General features: G+C 55.4%; 2 protein-coding genes across 2 annotated transcripts in view; both read right to left on the bottom strand.

The window, feature by feature from the left end:
• Positions 1–19,170, bottom strand: part of CLU (clusterin) — a 19,341-nt gene continuing 171 nt past the window's right edge. The window contains exons 2-9 of the mRNA XM_074536351.1: positions 10,935–11,028; positions 10,097–10,245; positions 6,903–7,073; positions 3,513–3,930; positions 2,305–2,418; positions 652–878; positions 240–421; positions 1–159 (exon numbers count right to left, since the gene is read on the bottom strand). Coding sequence (XP_074392452.1) covers positions 153–159; positions 240–421; positions 652–878; positions 2,305–2,418; positions 3,513–3,930; positions 6,903–7,073; positions 10,097–10,245; positions 10,935–11,025 — 1,359 coding nt within the window. The 5' untranslated portion in view covers positions 11,026–11,028 and the 3' untranslated portion in view covers positions 1–152. The remainder of the gene's footprint in view (positions 160–239; positions 422–651; positions 879–2,304; positions 2,419–3,512; positions 3,931–6,902; positions 7,074–10,096; positions 10,246–10,934; positions 11,029–19,170) is intronic.
• The window catches only part of LOC141728521 (uncharacterized), a 22,091-nt gene continuing 16,463 nt past the window's right edge, over positions 13,543–19,170 (bottom strand). The window contains exons 2-3 of the mRNA XM_074537352.1: positions 14,781–15,261; positions 13,543–14,719 (exon numbers count right to left, since the gene is read on the bottom strand). Of these exons, the coding sequence (XP_074393453.1) occupies positions 14,149–14,719; positions 14,781–15,261 (1,052 nt within the window). The 3' untranslated portion in view covers positions 13,543–14,148. The remainder of the gene's footprint in view (positions 14,720–14,780; positions 15,262–19,170) is intronic.

The raw sequence follows: 19,170 nt of genomic DNA on the forward strand, positions 1-19,170 counted from the left end.
TTCCAGGGTGTTCAACTCTACCTTTATTTTCCATTTGGGGCCCAGCAGGGTCCTGGCAGCAGGAAGGGTCAGGAGGGGAGAGGTGGCAGCGATGCTGAGAATTCCCCCCGGGAAGGGGGATCTGGAGGGGCGGCAGCGGCGGCATTGCCCGGCTACTCTCTGGAAATGAGGAAAATCCGGGATGAGCCCGCTGTTATCCCTCGGGGGGGGTTTATTTGGGAATATCCCACAGGACTCACACGGCGTTCTCCTTGAAGCGCTGCAGCGCCTGCTGGGCCACGCTCTCCATGAACCGCGGGTCGTCCCAGGGGATGTCCCCGGGCACGGTGAGCGCCAGGGGCTCCGAGTCAAAGAGCTGCACCGTCACCTGCGTGTCCGGGGGCACCGAGGGGTCCTCGGGGTTCGGAGCCTTGGACAGCACCTGGAACGGGCACCGGGGTCATCCCGTGGGAGAATCTGGGTTTGTGAGGTGGGAGCGGCCGCGGGAGAGCCCCAGGCGGGCCCCTGACCTTGGCTCCCATCCCGGCAGCATCCGGCTCTGCCAGGAGATTCCCGGCCGGAGCACAAAGAGCCCTTTGTGGCCCTGTCCCACTTTCCGCCTTCCCATCCCCTTTCCCAGCCCTGATCCCGGCCCCATCCCGCCGGCCTCACCGTGGTGACCTGCAGGAAGCCGTCGGAGCCCATGGAGTGGTTGGCCAGGCGGGACACCCAGCCGAACTGGCGGTTCAGCTGGTCCAGCAGGCCGGAGGTGTTGAGCATTTCCTCCTGGAACTCGCGGAGCAGGGAATCGTAGCGGCGCGTGAAGCGCTCGGCCACGCGCACCGCGTCCTCCAGCTGCTCCCGCAGCTCCTGCTGGGAGGGATCCTCCTGCCCGCAGTCTGGGACGGGGTGGGATGGGGTCAGCACGGCCCTGGTCCTGTTCCCATCCACCATTCCAATCCCATCCCGTCATGTCCCATCCCGTCCCCCCACACCCCAAAATGCACCCCAACACACCCCATGCACCCCAAACCCTGAATTGTGCCCCCCATTCCTGCTCCCATTCCCATCCCCATTCCTGTTCCCATTCTCTGTTCCTGTTCCATCTGCATCCCTGTTCCATCCCCATTCCTATGCCCATTCCCAGCTTTCCATCTCTTTTCCTTTCCCCATTCCCATCCCCATTCCCATCTCCATCCTCATTTCTATCCCTGTCCCCATTCTCATTCCCAGTTCCCATCCCCATCTGCATCCCCGTCCCCATTCCCATCCCCATTCCAAGTTTTTCATGTCCTTTCCCATGCCCATTCCCATTTCCCATTCCCATTCCCCTCCCCATTCCCATCCCCATCTCTGTTCCCATCCTTGTTCCCATTCCCATCCCGTCATGTCCCATCCCATCCCCCCACACCCCAAAATGGCCCCCAACACACCCCATGCACCCCAAACCCTGAATTGTGCCCCCCATTCCTGCTCCCATTCCCATCCCCATTCCTGTTCCCATTCTCTGTTCCTGTTCCATCCCCATTCCCAGTTTTCCATCTCCTTTCCCATCCCCATTCCCATCCCTATTCCCATATCCGTTCCCATCCCCATTCCTGTTCCCATTCCCATTCCTGTTCCCATCCCCATCTGCATCCCTGTCCCCATTCCCATCCCTATCCCTGTCCCTGTTCCCATCCCCATCCAAATCCCCATCCCCATTCCTGTTCCCATTCCCATCCCTGTCCCCATCTTTGTTCCCATTCCTGCCCCCATTCCCATCCCCATCCCAATTCCCGTTCCCATCCCCATTCCCATTCCTGTTCCCATCCCCATCCCCGTTTTCCCATTCCCGTTTTCATCCCTGTCCCCATTCCCGTCCCCATTCCCATCCCCATTCCCATCCCTGTCCCCATTCCCGTTTTCTCATTCCTGTTCCCATCCCCATTCCCATCCCCATTCCCATCCCCATTCTCATTCCATCCCCATGCCTAACCCCATTCCCATCCCTGTTCCCGTCCCCATTCCCATCTCTTCTCCCATCCCCATTCCCATTCTCTCCCCATTCCCAGTTTTCCATCTCCTTTTCCATCCCCACTCCTCTCCCCATCCCCTCATCCCTGTTCCTGTTCCCATTCCCATTCCCCATCCCCGTCCCCATTCCCCATTCCCCATTCCCCATTCCCCATTCCCCATTCCCCATTCCCCATTCCCCATTCCCCATTCCCCATTCCTCATTCCCATTCCCTGTTCCTGTCCCCATTCTCATTCCCATTCCCATCCCCATTTTTCCATCTCCTTTTCCATCCCCATTCCTGGTTCCCGTCCCCATTCCCGGCTCACCCAGGGCCAGGATCTCCCGGCACTGCTCGCACTCATCCCTCATCCGCAGGCAGCCGGCCGAGTTCCGCCGGATCTCCCGGCAAACCATCCGGTCGTTGCTGAAATTCCGGGATTCTGTGGGAATTCCGGGCCGGCCTCAGCTCCCCAAATCCCCCCCCAGCCCCCACAGGTCCCCCCCAGGTGCCAGAAAAGGGATTTTTCCTTGGAATTTGGGCCCCTCCCATCCCCAGGTCTGCATTGGCAGACAGTGACGGCACCGGCTGCAACATTCCCAAAAAAAAAACAAACACCAAAAAGACATGAGCTGTAATCCCAAAAAAAACCAGCAAAAAAACATTGGCTGCAATCTTGAGAAAAACAAACACCCAAAAAACATCCACTGTAATCCCAAAAAACATCCACTGTAATCCCAAAAAAATAACCCAAAAATCCACCTGCAATATTCCCAAAAAAACCATCTGCAATATTCCCAAAAAAACCACCTGCAATATTCCCAAAAAACCCAAACACCTGCAGCATTCCCCTCGCCAAAAATCAGTAGCATTCCCAGAAAAACCAAACACTTGCAACATTCCCCAAGAAAACAGCTGCCATATTCCCAAAAAAAACACCTGCAATATTCCCAAAAAACCCAAACATCTGTAGCAATCCCCCAAAAACATCATAAGCATTCCCAGAAAAACCAAATACTTGCAACATTCCCAAGCAAACCATCATCAGCATTCCTAGAAAAACCAAACATTCCCAAAAAAAACCCATTCCCATGATGGCAGCTGGCATTGAGGTGGGACAACACCCCAAATCTCAGCCCACCACCAGCAGAGCTCGTGATTCCCAGGTTTCCATGGGAAATCCCTTTAGGGAATCCCCTAAATCCTCCAAACTTGCCAGGGATTTTCTGGGAATCTTTTCCCAGAATCCTCCAAAGTTGCCAAGGATTTTCTGGGTATTTTTGCTCAGAATCCTCCAAAGTTGCAAAGGATTTTCTAGGAATCTTTTCTCAGAATCCTCCAAATCTTCCAAAGTTGCAAAGGATTTTCTGGAAATTTTAGTTCACAATCCTCCAAACCCTCCAAAGTTGCCAAGGATTTTTTGGGACTCTTTTCTCAGAACCCTCCCAAGTTTCGCTGATTTCCCGCCACTCTTTTCCCCAAACCCACCGGAATTCGGGATCCCCCACCCGCCATCCCGCTCCCCTCCATCCCTACCTGTCCCGAACTCCCCGGTGGGATTCTCCCAGCTGCCCTGGGCGTCCTCCAGCATGCGCTGGGTGATCTGGAAGAGCGGCTGGAAGAGCTGCTGGAAGCCGCCGTGGCGGTGCGGGAAGAAGGGGAAGAAGTCTCCGGAGAAGCGGCGGGAGCGGCGCGGGAGGCGCAGCCGCTGCACCGGCGGCCCCAGCGCCTCGCGGAAGCCGCCGAAGGGCGCCTGGAAGAAGGGGTGGAGGCGGCTCTGGACGCGGGAGCTGTCGAGGAAGATGTCCTGGACGCCGTCCTCCATGAGGCCGAAGCGCTCCTCCAGGTCCTGCAGCTGCCGCTCCTGGCGCTCGTCGCGCTCCAGCAGCGAGTCCAGGCGCTCGCCGTCCACCCAGATGGAGATGGGAGACGAGTGGTTCAGGAATTCCTCCAGCTGGGAATGGGAATGGGGTCAGAAACTGAGATCCCTGGGCAATGTGGGATCCTGCACCTGAGACCTCCAGCTGGGAATGGGATCAGGGTCAGAAACTGAGATCCCTGGGCAATGTGGGATCCTGAACCTGAGACCCTCTGGGAATGGGATCAGGGTCAGAAACTGAGATCCCTGGGCAATGTGGGATCCTGCACCAAGACCTCCAGCTGGGAATGGGGTCAGAACCTGGGATCCCTGGGCAATGTGGGATCCTGAACCTGAGACCCTCTGGGAATGGGAACAGGGCAAAATCCCTCTTTCCCGGTATCCCTGTGTGATGTGGGATTTTGTACCTCTGACCTGCTGGGAATGGGATCAAAACTCAGCCATTCCTGGGATCCTGCACCTGGAGACCCTCTGGGAATGGAATCAAAACCCAACCATTCCCAGGATATCTGTGTGATGTGGGATCCTGCATCTGAAATCCTCTGGGAATGGGATCAAAACCTGGGATCCCCGGGCAATGTGGGATCCTGCACCTGACACTCTCTGGGAATGGGATCAGGGCAAAGCCCCTCTTTCCTGGTATCCCTGATTGCTGTGGGATTCTTCAGCTGCCAAACCTCTGGGAATGGGATCAGGGCAAAATCCCCCTTTCCTGGGATCCCCATTCCATGTGGGATCCTGCACATGGAGACCCTCTGGGAATGGGATCAGGGCAAAATCCCTCTTTCCCGATATCCCTGTGTGACGTGGGATTTTGTACTTGTGACCTGCTGGGAATGGGATCAAAACCCAACCATTCCCAGAATATCTGTGTGATGTGGGATCCTGCACCAAGACCTCCAGCTGGGAATGGGGTCAGAACCTGGGATCCCTGGGCAATGTGGGATCCTGCACCTGAGACCATCTGGGAATGGGATCAGGGCAAAATCCCCCTTTCCTGGGATCCCTGTGTGATGTGGGATCCTGCACCAAAACCCTCTGGGAATGGGATCAGGGCAAAATCCCCCTTTCCTGGGATCCCTGTGTGATGTGGGATCCTGCAACTGTGACCTGCTGGGAATGGGATCAAAACCCAGCCATTCCTGGGATCCTGCACCTGGAGACCCTCTGGGAATGAGATCAAAACCCAACCATTCCCAGGATATCTGTGTGATGTAGGATCCTGCATCTGAAATCCTCTGGGAATGGGATCAAAACCTGGGATCCCTGGGCAATGTGGGATCCTGCACCTGACACTCTCTGGGAATGGGATCAGGGCAAAGCCCCTCTTTCCTGGTATCCCTGATTGCTGTGGGATTCTTCAGCTGCCAAACCTCTGGGAATGGGATGAGGGCAAAATCCCCCACTGCTGGGATCCCTGTGTGATGTGGGATCCTGCACCTGAGACCTTCTGGGAATGGGATCAGGGCAAAATCCCTCTTTCCCGGTATCCCTGTGTGATGTGGGATTTTGTACCTGTGACCTGCTGGGAATGGGATCAAAACCCAGCCATTCCCAGAATATCTGTGTGATGTGGGATCCTGCACCAAGACCTCCAGCTGGGAATGGGGTCAGAACCTGGGATCCCCGTTCCATGTGGGATCCCGCACCTGAGACCATCTGGGAATGGGATCAGGGCAAAATCCCCCTTTCCTGGGATCCCTGTGTGATGTGGGATCCTGCAACAGACCTGCTGGGAATGGGATCAAAATCCTGACATTCCCAGGATCTCTCAGCTGGAGACCCTCTGGGAATGGGAACAAAACCCAGCCATTCCCAGGATCCTTGTGTGATGTAGGATCCCACACTTGAGATCCTCTGGGAATGGGATCAAAACCCAGCATCCGTGTGCCATGTAAGATCCCACACCTGAGACCCTCTGGGAATGGGGTCAGAATGTGGGATCCCCGGGCCACGTGGAATCCCGCACTCTGGGAACGGGATCAAAATCCAGCCATTCCTGGGATCCCAGGTTCAGACCCCATTCCAAGAGGGTCAATCAGGTGCAGGAGATCCTCTGGGAATGGGGTCAAAACCTGGCCATTCCCGGGATCCCTGGGCCATGTGGGATCCTGCACCTGGAGACCCTCTGGGAATGAGATCAGGGCAAAATCCCCCTTTCCTGGTATCCCTGATTGCTGTGGGATTCCTCAGCTGCCAAACCTCTGGGAATGGGATCAGGGCAAAATCCCCCTTTCCCGGTATCCCTGTGTGATGTGGGATCCTGCACCTGAGACCCTCTGGGAATGGGATCAAAACCTGGCCTTTCCCATTGTTTCCCTGTTGTTTTCCGTGGTGTTTCCCATTGTTTCCCATTATTTCCCTATTGTTTCCCCGGTGTTTCCACATTGTTTTCCTGGTGTTTTCCCTGTTGTTTCCCTATTGTTTCTCCACTGTTTCCTGACATGGTCCTGGTATTTCCCCACTGTTTCCCTGCTGTTTCCCCACTGCTTCCCTGGTATTTCCCCAGTATCTCCCCACTTGTATTTCCCCATTGTTTTCTGGTTCTTTCCCCACTGTTTCCCTGGTATTTTCCCAGTATTTCCCTACTGCTTCCCTGTTGTTTCCCCGCTGTTTCCCTGTTGTTTCCTGGTGTTTTCCCATTATTTTCTTGGTATTTCCCCGTTGATTCCCTGGTATTTCCTCAGTGTTTCCCCAGTATTTCCTGTTGTTTCCTGGTGTCTCCCCATTATTTCCCCTTTTTTCCCCCATTGTTTCCCCACTGTTTCCCTGGTATTTTCCCAGTAATTGCCCAATATTTCCCCAGCACGTCCCCACTGTTTCCCCAGTGTTTCCCTGTTGTTTCCCATTGTTTCCTGGGGTTTCCCTATTATTTCTCCACTGTTTCCCCATTGTTTCCCAATTTTTTCCCCGCTGTTTCCCCATTGCTTCCCCGTTGTTTCCCAGTATTTCCTCGTTATTTCCCTGGCGTCTCCCCATTTTCTCCCGCTGTTTCCCCATTATTTCCCCGCCGTTTCCCGGTGTGTTTCCCCGCTGCCGCGCCTCACCTGCCGGCCCACGAGCCCGGCGCCGCTGCGGCAGGTGCGCGAGTAGAAGCGGAGGCAGCGCTGCCGCAGGCAGGGCTTGCAGCTCTCCCACAGCGCCTGCACCGAGGCGTTGCAGCGCTCGCCCCGCGCCGACAGCTCCTGCTCCTTCTGCCGCGCCAGCTGCACCGCTTCCTGCCGGGAATGCCGCGCTCAGACCCGCGTGCCCGGAGCACCGGGAGCGGCCGAGTCCCAGCACGGCAGTCCCAGAGTCCTGGGAGTGGCTGAGTCCCAGCACGGCATTCCCAGAGTTCCAGGACACAGCAATCCCAAGCACAGCATTCCCAGATTCCCAGGACACCCTGATCCCCGGCAGGGCACTCCCAGAGTCCTAGGACACCCCCAATCCCCACATTCCCAGATTCCCAGGGCACCCCAGGTCCCACACAGCATTCCCAGAGCCCTGGGACACAGCAATCCCTATCCTGGCATTCCCAGATACCCAGGACACCCCAAACCCCGGCACAGCATTCCCAGAGCCCTGGGACACTGTGATGACAAGCACGGCATTCCCAGAGCCCTGGGAGCAGCCGAGTCCCAGCACAGCATTCCCAGATTCCCAGAACGCCCCAACCCCCAGCACGGCATTCCCAGAATCCTGGGACAACTCAACCCCCACATGGCATTCCCAGAGTTCCAGGACACACAATTCAGAAGCATTCCCAATCCCGGCCTTCCCAGAGATCCAGGACACCCCAATCCCCACACAGCATTCCCAGAGCCCCAGGACACCCCAACTCCCACTTGGCATTCCCAGAGTTCCAGGACACACAATCCCACGCATTCCCAGAGGACATACAATTCAAAATTCCCAAGCATTCCCAATCCTGCCACTCCCAGATTCCAGGGGCACCCCAATCCCAAGCACAGCATTCTGAGAGTCCTGGGACATCCTGATCCCAGCACAGCATTCCCAGGGCCCTGGGACACAGCAATGCCAATCCTGGCATTCCCAGATTCCCAGGATACACCAATCCCCAGCGCAGCATTCCCAGAGTCCCGGGACACCCCAATCCCCACACGGCATTCCCAGGAGTAGCTGAGTCCCAGCACCACATTCCCAGAGCCCCAGGACACCCCAGCTCCCACATGGCATTCCCAGAGTTCCAGGACACACAATTCCCAAGCATTCCCACTCCTGGCATTCCCAGAGTCCCGGGATACCCCGATCCCCACATGGCATTCCCAGAGCCCTAGGGCACCCCAACTCCCACACAGCGTTCCCAAATTCCTGGGACACAGTGATCCCAAGCACAGTATTCCCAGATTCCTGGGACAGCCAGATCCCAAGCATGGCATTCCCAGAACCCCGAGACACTCCAACTTCCACACAGCATTCCCAGAGTCCCAGGACACCCCAACTCCTACATGGCATCCCCTGTTCCCAGAACACAGCGATCCCCAGGATAACAATCCCTGTTCCCAGGGCTGCCATGACCCCTGACAGAACATTCCCAATTCCCAGGACATCCAATCCCTGATACAGCAATCCCCGTTCCAGGGACACTCCAACCCCTGACACAGCATTCCCTGTTCCCGGAACACATCGATCCTGACACAACAACTGCTGTTCCCAGGACACCCAACCCCTGACACAGCATCCCCCACTCCCAGGATATCCAACTCCTGACACAGCAATCGCTGTTCCTGGGATGGCATCCCCTGTTCCCAGGACACACTGATCCTGACAGCATTCCCAATTCCTGGGACACACCATTCCCTGGATCCAGGAGACACCATTTCCAGGATGGCATCCCCCATTCCCAATCCTGGCCCATCCCATTCCCAGTCCACCCCATTCTCACTCCATCCCATTCCCAGTCCAACCCATTCCTGGCCCATCCCAATCTCATTCCTGGCCCATCCCAATCCCAAATCCCATTCCCATACCCATCCTGTTCCTATCCCTGTCCCAGTCTCAATCTCAAATCCCAATCCCAATCCCAATCCCAATCCCAATCCCAAATCCCATTCCCACACCTCCTTCCCGCGCTGTGCCTGCTGCAGGGAGAGCAGCAGCTCCCAGTGCCCACGGCCACTGTGTTCCCATCCCATTCCTGTTCCCAATCCCATTCCCAATCCCATTCCCAATCCCACACCTCCTTCCCACGCTGTGCCTGCTGCAGGGAGCGCAGCAGCTCCTGGTGCCCGTGGCCACTCTGCTCCATTCCCATACCAATTCCCAATCTCAATCCCAATCCCATTCCCAATCCTGATCCCAATCCCAATCCCAATCCCGTTCCCATTCCCATTCCCACACCTCCTTGCCGCGCTGCGCCTGCTGCAGGGAGCGCAGCAGCTCCTGGTGCCCAGGGTCGCTGCGCTCAATTCCATTCCTGTCCCCATTCCCAATCCCATTCCCAATCCCATTCCCATTCCCAATCCCATTCCCAATCCCAATCCCGTTCCCAATCCCATTCCCATTCCCAATCCCAATCCCGTTCCCAATCCCATTCCCAATCCCAATCCCATTCCCATTCCAAATCCCATTCCCAATCCCAATCCCAATCCCAATCCCACACCTCCTTCCCACGCTGTGCCTGCTGCAGGGAGCGCAGCAGCTCCTGGTGCCCATGGTTACTGCATTCCAGTCCTGTTCGCATTCCCAATCCCATTCCCATTCCCAATCCCAATCCCATTCCCAATCCCATTCCCATTCCCAATCCCATTCCCAATCCCAATCCCAATCCCGTTCCCAATCCCAATGCCACACCTCCTTCCCACGCTGTGCCTGCTGCAGGGAGCGCAGCAGCTCCTGGTGCCCGTGGTTGCTGCATTCCAGTCCCGTTCCCATTCCCAATCCCAATCCCATTCCCAATCCCAAATCCCATTCCCAATCCCAATCCCAATCCCAATCCCATTCCTGTTCCCATTCCCATTCCCATTCCCAATCCCAATCCCATTCCTGTTCCCATTCCCAATCCCAATCCCGTTCCCAATCCCAATCCCAATCCTGTTCTCATTCCCAATCCCACACCTCCTTGCCGCGCTGCGCCTGCTGCAGGGAGCGCAGCAGCTCCTGGTGCCCGCGGTTGCTACATTCCAGTCCCGTTCCCATTCCCAATCCCAATCCCGTTCCCAATCCCAATCCCATTCCCAATCCCAATCCCAATCCCAATCCCATTCCCCAATCCCGTTCCCATTCCCAATTCCCACACCTCCTTGCCGCGCTGCGCCTGCTGCAGGGAGCGCAGCAGCTCCTGGTGCCCGCGGTCGCTGCGCTGCAGCAGCTCCTGCATCCTGCGCACGCCCTGCAGCGCCCGCTCCACCTCCGCGTCCACCACGCGGCTGCCGGCCGCCGACAGCTCTGCGGGGAGGGGAGATATTGGGGCAAAAAGTGGGAAAAAGTGGGGGGAAAATGGGGGGAAAAGTGGAGGAAAATTGGGGGAAATATCCGGGGGAAATTAGGGAAAAATTGAGGGGAAAAAATGGGGGAAAAGTAGGGGAAATATCCAGGGCAAATTGGGGAAAAATTGAGGGGAAAGTGAAGGAAAAGTGGGGGGAAACATGGAGGAAAAGTGGGGGAAATATCCCGGGGAAAGTGGGGGGAAATATTGAGGAAAGTGGGGAAAAATTGGGGGAAAAGTGGGAAAGTAGCAGGGGGAAATTGGGGGGAAAGTGGGGGAAATATCAGGAGGAAGTATCAGGGGTAAAAGTAGGGGGTAAAATGGGGAAAAATTGGAGAAAAGTGGTGGAAAATTTGGGGGGAAAATCAGGGAAACGAGACCCTGTGACCCCCATCTCCCCAGCCCCCCAAAATGAAAACCCATCACGTCCCTGGGGGCTTGATCCCCCCAAAATGAGACCCTGTGACCTCCCCCCAAAACTAAAACCTCTGATCCTGCCCCAAAACCCCCCAAAATTAAAACCTGTGACATCCTCTGGGGACATGACCCCCCCAAAAATGAAAATCCATGAGCTCCCCGTCCCCCAAGCCCCCCAAAATGAGACCCTGTGACCCCTCCTCCCCAAACCCCCCAAATTCGCCCCTCTCACCTCGGAGCTCCCCGGGGGGCAGCAGCGCCCGCGTCCCCTCCAGGGCCAGGAGAGCCAGCAGCGACAGCGACAGTGACAGTGACAGCGCCATGGCCTGGGGACAGCGACAGGGACAGGGTCAGGGTGAGGGGACAGGGACAGGGACAGTGCCATGGCCTGGGGACAGCGACAGGGACAGGGTGAGGGGACAGCGACAGGGACAGCGACAGGGTGAGGGGACAGGGACATGGTCAGGGTGAGGGGACAGCGACAGGGACAGTGCCATGGCCTGGGGACAGTGACTGTCCCCCACTGGCCTGGGGACAGTGACAGGGACATGGTCAGGGTGAGGGGACAGGGACAGGGACAGGGACAGGGACAGGGACAGGGACAGGGACAGGGACAGTGCCATGGCCTGGGGACAGCGACAGGGGACAGGGTAAGGGTGAGGGGACAGTGACAGGGACAGGGTCAGAGTGAGGGGACAGTGACAGTGACAGCGCCATGGCCTGGGGACAGCGACAGGGACAGGGTGAGGGGACAGGGACAAGGGGACAGCGCCATGGCCTGGGGACAGCGACAGGGACAGGGACAGGGTGAGGGGACAGGGACAGGGACAGGGGACAGGGACATGGCCTGGGGACAGCGACAAGGTGAGGGGACAGGGTGTGGGGACAGGGACAGGGTCAGGGTGAGGGGACAGGGACATCGCCATGGCCTGGGGACAGCAACAAAGACAGGGACAGGTTGAGGGTGAGGGGACAGGGACAGGGCCATGGCCTGGGGACAGCAACAAAGACAGGGACAGGGTGAGGGGACAGGGACATGGTCAAGGGACAGTGACAGGGACAGCGTCATGGTCTGGGGACAGGGACAGGGGACAGGGACAGGGGACAGGGACAGGGACAGTGCCATGGCCTGGGGACAGCGACAGGGGACAGGGTCAGGGTGAGGGGACAGGAACAGGGACAGTGCCATGGCCTGGGGACAGCAACAGGGACAGGGTGAGGGGACAGGGGACAGTGCCATGGCCTGGGGAGGGGACAACACCATGGTCTGAGGACAGGGAGAGGGACAAGGTCAGGGTGAGGGGACAGGGACGGGGACAGGGGGGTCAGGGACAGGGGACAGTGACAGCACCATGATCTGGGGACAGCAAGAGGGACAGGGACAGGGGCCAGGGACAGGATCAGGGGACAGGGACAGTGCCAGGGACTGGGCACAGGGAGAAGGACAGGGGACAATGACAGCACCGTGGTCTGGGGACAGGGACTGGGGGCTCAGGAGGGGACAGCAACAGGGGGGGTCAGGAGGGAACAGGGACAGGAGGGGACAGGGAGGGTCAGGGGACAGGAGGGGACGGGGGGACAGGGGGGACAGGGTGGGACAGAGGGGTCAGGGACACAGACAGGGATGGGGGACAGGGACATTGGGGTCAGGAGGGGGTGGGGGGAACAGGGGGGGACAGGGACAGGAGGGGCTGGGGTGACAAGGACGGGAAGAGGGATTGGGGACAGGGACAAGGGGGTGTCATGAGGGGACAGGGACAGCACCATGGTCTGGGGGGAGGGGACAGGGGGGACAGGGTGGGACAGGGACAGGAGGGGACAGGGACAGGAGGGGACAGGGATCGGGGGGGGGACAGGGACAGGACCGGGGGGGTCAGGGCCGGGCCCGCCCCTCCCCCCCCTCACGGGACTGTGACTCATCCCCTCCCCCCCCCCAACCAAACAAACCCGGAGCGGGAAACGGGGGAGGGGCACGGGGGGGGGTTTGGGGGGGCCCTGGGGGGGTTTTAGGGGGGAATTCGGGGTCAGGGGGTTATTTTGGGGGCACTGGGGGGGTCCCTGATCACTGGGGGGGGTCTCTGGGCATTGAGGGGGGGTTTAGGGGGCACTGAGGAGTTTTGGGGGGTACTGGGGGGGTCCCTGGGCATTGAGGGGTCCCTGAGCACGGGGGGCGTTTGGGGGGGGCACTGGGGGAGTTTGGGGGTGTTTAGGGGGGCACTTAGGGGGTCCCTGATCACTGGGGGGGGTGTCTGGGTATTGAGGGGGGCAAGAGGGGATTTCGGGGGGGTCCTGAGTAGAGGGGGGTGGTCCCTGAGCTTTGGGGGCGTTTGGGGAGCGCAGGGATGGATTCAGGGGAGCACTGGGGGGGTTTAGGGGGTCCCTGGGGGGGGGTCCGGCCGTGCCCCCCCCGCCCTGCCCGGGCCCAGCGCGGTGACCGCGGGCGGGACCCAAAACCCCAAAGCCCCCTCCCCAAATAACGGAGCGGCCCCGGTTCGTTCCCCCCTCCCCAAATAAAGGAGCGGCCCCGGTTCGTGTTCGCCCCCTCCCCAAATAAAGGAGCGGCCTCGGTTCCCTTTCATCCCCCCCTCCCCAAATAAAGGAGCGGCCCCGGTTCATCTTCGCCCCCTCCCCAAATAAAGGAGCGGCCCCGGTTCCCTTTTATGCCCCCTCCCCAAATAAAGGAGCGGCCCCGGTTCGTGTTCGCCCCCTCCCCAAATAAAGGAGCGGCCCCGGTTCCCTTTTATCCCCCCTTCCCCAAATAACGGAGCGGCCCCGGTTCATTCCCCCTCCCCAAATAAAGGAACGGCCCCGGTTCATTCCCCCCTCCCCAAATAAAGGAGCGGCCCCGGTTCATGTCGTCCCCCCCCCCGTGGGAGCCGCCGCCTCCTCCGGGATTGTGCAATTCCCAAATAAAACCCAAACACGCCCGAAATAATCCAAATAAAACCAGATGAATCCGAGTAAAAAAAAAAAACCAAACCCAAATAGAATCCAAATAAACCCAAACAGAGCCCAAACAGAACCCAAATAGAGCCCCAATAAATCTAAAATAATCCAAATAAAGTTAAATGAATCCAAAATAAAAAAAAACAAACCCAAATAAAACCCAAATGAACCAAAATAAGACCCAAATAAGACCCAAAAAGAACCCAAATAAAACCCAAATAAAACTCCAAATAAAACCCCAAATAAAACCCCAAATAAAACCAAATGAAAAGAAACAAAACAAAAAAAAAAAAAAACAAACCCAAATAAAACCGAAATAAACACAAATAAATCCCCAAATAAATCCAAATTTAAAAATCAAACCCAAATCAAACCCAAACACAACGCAGGGAATCCAAATTTAAAAAAATAACAACCCAAACCTAAATAAAACCCAAATAAACCCCAATAAAACTCAAATAAAAACTAAATAAAAACTCAAATAAAAACTAAATAAAAACTCAAATAAAAACCCAAATAAAACCTAAATAAAAACCCAAATAAAACCTAAATAAAAACGAAATAAAAACTAAATAAACCCAAATAAGAACTAAAAAAAAACCCAAATAAAAACCCAAATAAATCCCAAATAAAAACCCAAATAAATCCCAATAAAAACCCAAATAAACCCAAATAAAAACCCAAATAAACCCACAGAGCCCCGGCCCAGCCCGGTTCCCTCCCGGCCTTGCGCAATGCGGGCCCAGCGCGGGGGGGGCGCTGTCCCCAACCCCCCGCAGCACCGCAGGGTGACACTGCGGGAACGGCGGCCAAAAACTGCCCGGAAACCAAACACAGCAAAAACACAGCCCAAAAACTGAAACACAGCCCAAAAACTGAAACACGGCCCAAAAACTGAAACACAGCCCAAAAACTGAAACACGGCCCAAAAACTGCCCGGAAACCAAACCCAGCAAAAATCCCTGCCCGGGAACCAAAACACAGCAAAAACACAGCCCAAAAACTGAAACACGGCCCAAAAACTGAAACACAGCCCAAAAACTGCCCGGAAACCAAACACAGCAAAAAACCCTGCCCAAAAACTGCCCGGAAACCAAACCCAGCAAAAATCCCTGCCAAAAAACTGAAACACAGCCCAAAAACTGAAACACAGCCCAAAAACTGCCCGGGAACGAAAACACAGCAAAAATCCCTGCCCGGGAACCAAAACACAGCAAAAAACACAGCCTGGGAACCAAACACAGCCCAGAAACTGCCCAGAAACAAAAACACAGCCCAAAAACAGCCCAGGAACCAAAACACAGCAAAAATCCCTGCCCAAAAACTGAAACACAGCCCAAAAACTGAAACACAGTCCAAAAACTGAAACACAGCCCAAAAACTGCCCAGAAACAAAAAAAAAAACCTCCCAGAAACAGCCCAGAAACCAAAAAATTGGCCAAAAACTGCCCGGAAACCAAACAGAGCAAAAACACAACCCAGAAACTCAAACACAGCCCCAAAACCCAAAAAACTGTCAAAAACAGCCCAGAAACCAAAAAACAGCCCAAAAACACAGCCCAGAAACCAAAAAAAAAAAAAAACAGCCCAGAAACCAAAACACAGCCCAGAAACTCAAAATACAGCCCCAAAAACACAGCCCAAAACACAGCCCAAAAACCAAAAAACCAGCCCAAAACCCCAAAAAACACAGCCCAAAAACCCAAAACACTGCGCAAAAACAGCCCAGAAACCAAAAACACAGCCCAGAAACTCAAAAAACAGCCCAAAACCCCAAAGAAACAGCCCCAAACCCCAAAACACAGCCCTGAATCCCAAAACCACAGCCCCAAAAAAACCCCATCTCACAGCCCAAAAACACAGCACAGAAACCCAAAACAGAACCCCAAAACACAGCCTGAAACCCAAAAAAAAAAACAGCCCAAAACACTGCCCAGTACGCAAAAAACAGCCCCAAAACCTCAAAAAATGGGCCCAAAACCCCAAAAACGGGCCCAAAACCCCAAAAACGGGCCCAAAACCACAGAGCAGAAACCCAAAACAGAACCCCAAAACACAGCCTGAAACCCAAAAAAAACCAGCCCAAAACACTGCCCAGTACCCAAAAAACAGCCCCAAAACCCCAAAAAACAGCCCCAAAACCCCAAAAACGGGCCCAAAACCCCAAAAACGGGCCCAAAACCACAGAGCAGAAACCCAAAACAGAACCCCAAAACACAGCCTGAAACCCAAAAAAAATCAGCCCAAAAAACAGCCCCAAAACCTCAAAAAACAGCCCCAAAACCCCAAAAACAGCCCCAAACCCCAAAAACGGGCCCAAAACCACAGAGCAGAAACCCAAAACAGAACCCCAAAACACAGCCTGAAACCCAAAAAAAATCAGCCCAAAAAACAGCCCCAAAACCCCAAAAAACAGCCCCAAAACCCCAAAAACGGGCCCAAAACCCCAAAAATGGGCCCAAAACCCCAAAAACAGCCCCAAAACCCCCAAAAACAGCCCCAAAACCCCAAAAACAGGCCCAAAACCACAGAGCAGAAACCCAAAACACAGCCCAAACAAGTCTCCAAGTCCCAAATAACCCCGTCCCAAACAATCCCCCCAAATCCCAAAAAAGCCCTGTCCCACATATCCCAAAATAACCCCATCACAAATAACCCCCCAAATTCTAAATAACCCCCCCTACACCCCAAAATCCCATCCCACATCCCAAATAACCCCCCCAAATCACCCCCCTGCATCCCAAATAACCCCACACATCCCAAATCACCTCCCCATCCCAAAAGAACCCCCCAAATCCCGAATAACCCTTCTGCATCCCAAATCCCGAACAACCCCCCCAAATCCCAAATGACCGCCACCCCAAATCCCAAAAATCCCTACACCCCAAATAACCTCGCGTATCCCAAATCCTAAATAACCTCTCCACATATCCCAAATCACCTCCCCACACCAAATCACCCCCCTGCACCCCAAATAACTCCATATATCCCAAAAGAACACCCCAAATCCCGAATAACCCTTCTGCATCCCAAATCCCGAACAACCCCCCCCAAATCCCAAATGACCGCCACCCCAAATCCCAAAAAACCCTACACCCCAAATAACCTCGCAAATCCCAAATCCTAAATAACCTCTCCACATATCCCAAATCACCTCCCCATGCCAAATCACCCCCCTGCACCCCAAATAACTCCATATATCCCAAAAAACTCCTCCATCCCAAATCCCAAACAACCCTCCTGCATCCCAAATAACCCCATAAATCCCAAATCCCAATTCACCCCCCCATCCCAAAATAACAACCCTGTCCCAAATAACCCCCCCATCCCAAATAACTCCCCCAAATCCCAATTTACCCCCATCCCAAAATAACCCCCCAAAACCCAAATCACCTCTCCATCTCAAAATAACCCCATATATCCCAAATCCCAAATAACTCCCCAAATCCCAAACAACTCCCCCAAATCCCAATTTAACCCCATCCCAAAATAACCCCCCAAAACCCAAATCACCTCTCCATCTCAAAATAACCCCACGTACCCCAAATCTCAATAACCCTCCTGCACCCCAAATCACTCCAGATATCCCAAATCCCAAATTACTCCCCTCAGATCCCGAATAAACCCCCAAAAATCCCAAATCACCCCCCCTGCATCTCAAATCCCAAACAACCCCCCTTCCGAAATCCCAAATCCCCCGTAATCGCCCCAAATCCCCCATAATCCCCCCAAATCCCAAATCCCCGCTCGGTCCTGCCCGGCGCGGGGAATTGTGGGAAATTCCCGCCGAGCATCCGCCCGCTCCATCCCCGCCCCCACCCCAAAAACCGCCCGGGGGGACCCCAAAACTGGGGGGAAAAAAGGGGATTTGGGGTTCAGGATTCGGGATTGGGGTTCGGGGATTTGGGGGTTTGGGATTCGAAAATTTGGGATTCAAAACTTTAAGATATAGGGGTTCAGGGATTCGGGGTTTTGGGGATTTGGGGGTTCAGGGATTTGGGATTCGGGATATGAGGGTTCAGGGATTCAGGGGTTTGGGGATTTGGGGTTTGGAGGTTCGGGGAGTTTTGGGATTTCAGGTTTTGGGGTTCAGGGATTCGAGGAGTTCTGGGATTTGGAAATTTGGGGGTTTGAGGATTTGGGGTTCAGGGATTCGGGGGTTCCGAGGTTCGGGGGTTTGGGATTTGAGGATTTGGAGTTTGGAGGTTCGGGGAGTTTTGGGATTTGAGGTTTTGGGGTTCAGGGATTCGAGGAGTTCCGGGATTTGGAAATTTGGAGGTTCGGGGACTCGGAGTTTGGGGATTCGGGAATTTGGGGTTCGGGGATTTGGAGTTCCGGGATTCAGAGATTTGGGATTCAGGGATCTGGGGGTATGGAGTTCGAGGATTTGGGGGTTCGGAGGTTGGGGAATTCGGGAATTAAGGAAATCGGGGTTCAGGGATTTGGGGGTTGAGAGTTCAGGAATCAGGGACTTGGGATTGGGGGGTTTGGAAATTGGGGATTTAGGGATTCAGGGGTTTGGGGGTTCGGAATTCAGGAACTTTGGATTCGGGGATTTGGGGATGGGGGTTCAGGAATTCGAGGATTTGGGGGTTCGGGGATTTGGGGGTTCGGGAGTTCGGGGATTCGAGGTTCGGGGTTCGGAGGTGCCGGGATTCGGGGATTTGGAGATTTGGAGATTTGGGATTCGGGGGTTCGGGAATTTCGGGGTTCGGGGATTTGGGGTTCAGGGATTTGGGGGTTGAGGGTTCGGGATTCAGGGACCTGGGATTCGGGGATCCGGAGTTTGGGGATTTGGGGGTTCGGGGATTCGGGATTTGGGGATGGGGGTTCAGGCATTCAGGGATTTGGGAATTTGGGGGTTCGGAGTTCGGGGATTTGCCGTTCAGGGGGGATTTGGGGATAGGGGTCAAGGATTCGGGGCTTCAGGAATTCGGGGTTCGGGGACTCAGGAATTCTGGGTTTGGGGATTTCGGGGATTTGGGAATTCAGGGGTTCAGGGATTTGGGGTTCAGGGATTTAGGGTTCAGGGATTCAGGAATTCGGGGTTCGGGGATTTGGGGTTCAGATGTTCGGGGATTCGGGAGTTCGGGATTCAGGAGTTTGGAGCTCAGGGATTTGGGGTTCGGGGATTTGGGGGTTCGAGAGTTCGGGGATTTGGGGATGGGAGTCCAGGGATTCAGAGATTTGGGGTTCGGGGATTTAGGCGTTCGGGGATTCAGGAATTCTGGGTTTGGGGATTTCGGGGGTTTGGGAATTCGGGGTTCGGGAATTCAGGGGTTCAGGGATTTGGGGCTCAGGGATTCGGGGTTCGGGGATTTGGGGTTCAGAGGTTCGGGGATTTGGGGATTCGGGAGTTCGGGATTCAGGAGTTTGGAGCTCAGGGATTTGGGGTTCGGGGATTTCGGGGTTCGGGAATTGAGGAATTCTGGGTTTGGGGATTTCGGGGGTTTGGGAATTCGGGGTTCGGGAATTCAGGGGTTCAGGGATTTGGGGTTCAGGGGTTCGGGGTTCCGGGGTTC

The sequence above is a fragment of the Zonotrichia albicollis genome, chromosome 3 (genome assembly GCF_047830755.1).
Source record: "Zonotrichia albicollis isolate bZonAlb1 chromosome 3, bZonAlb1.hap1, whole genome shotgun sequence".
Lineage (NCBI taxonomy): Eukaryota > Metazoa > Chordata > Aves > Passeriformes > Passerellidae > Zonotrichia > Zonotrichia albicollis.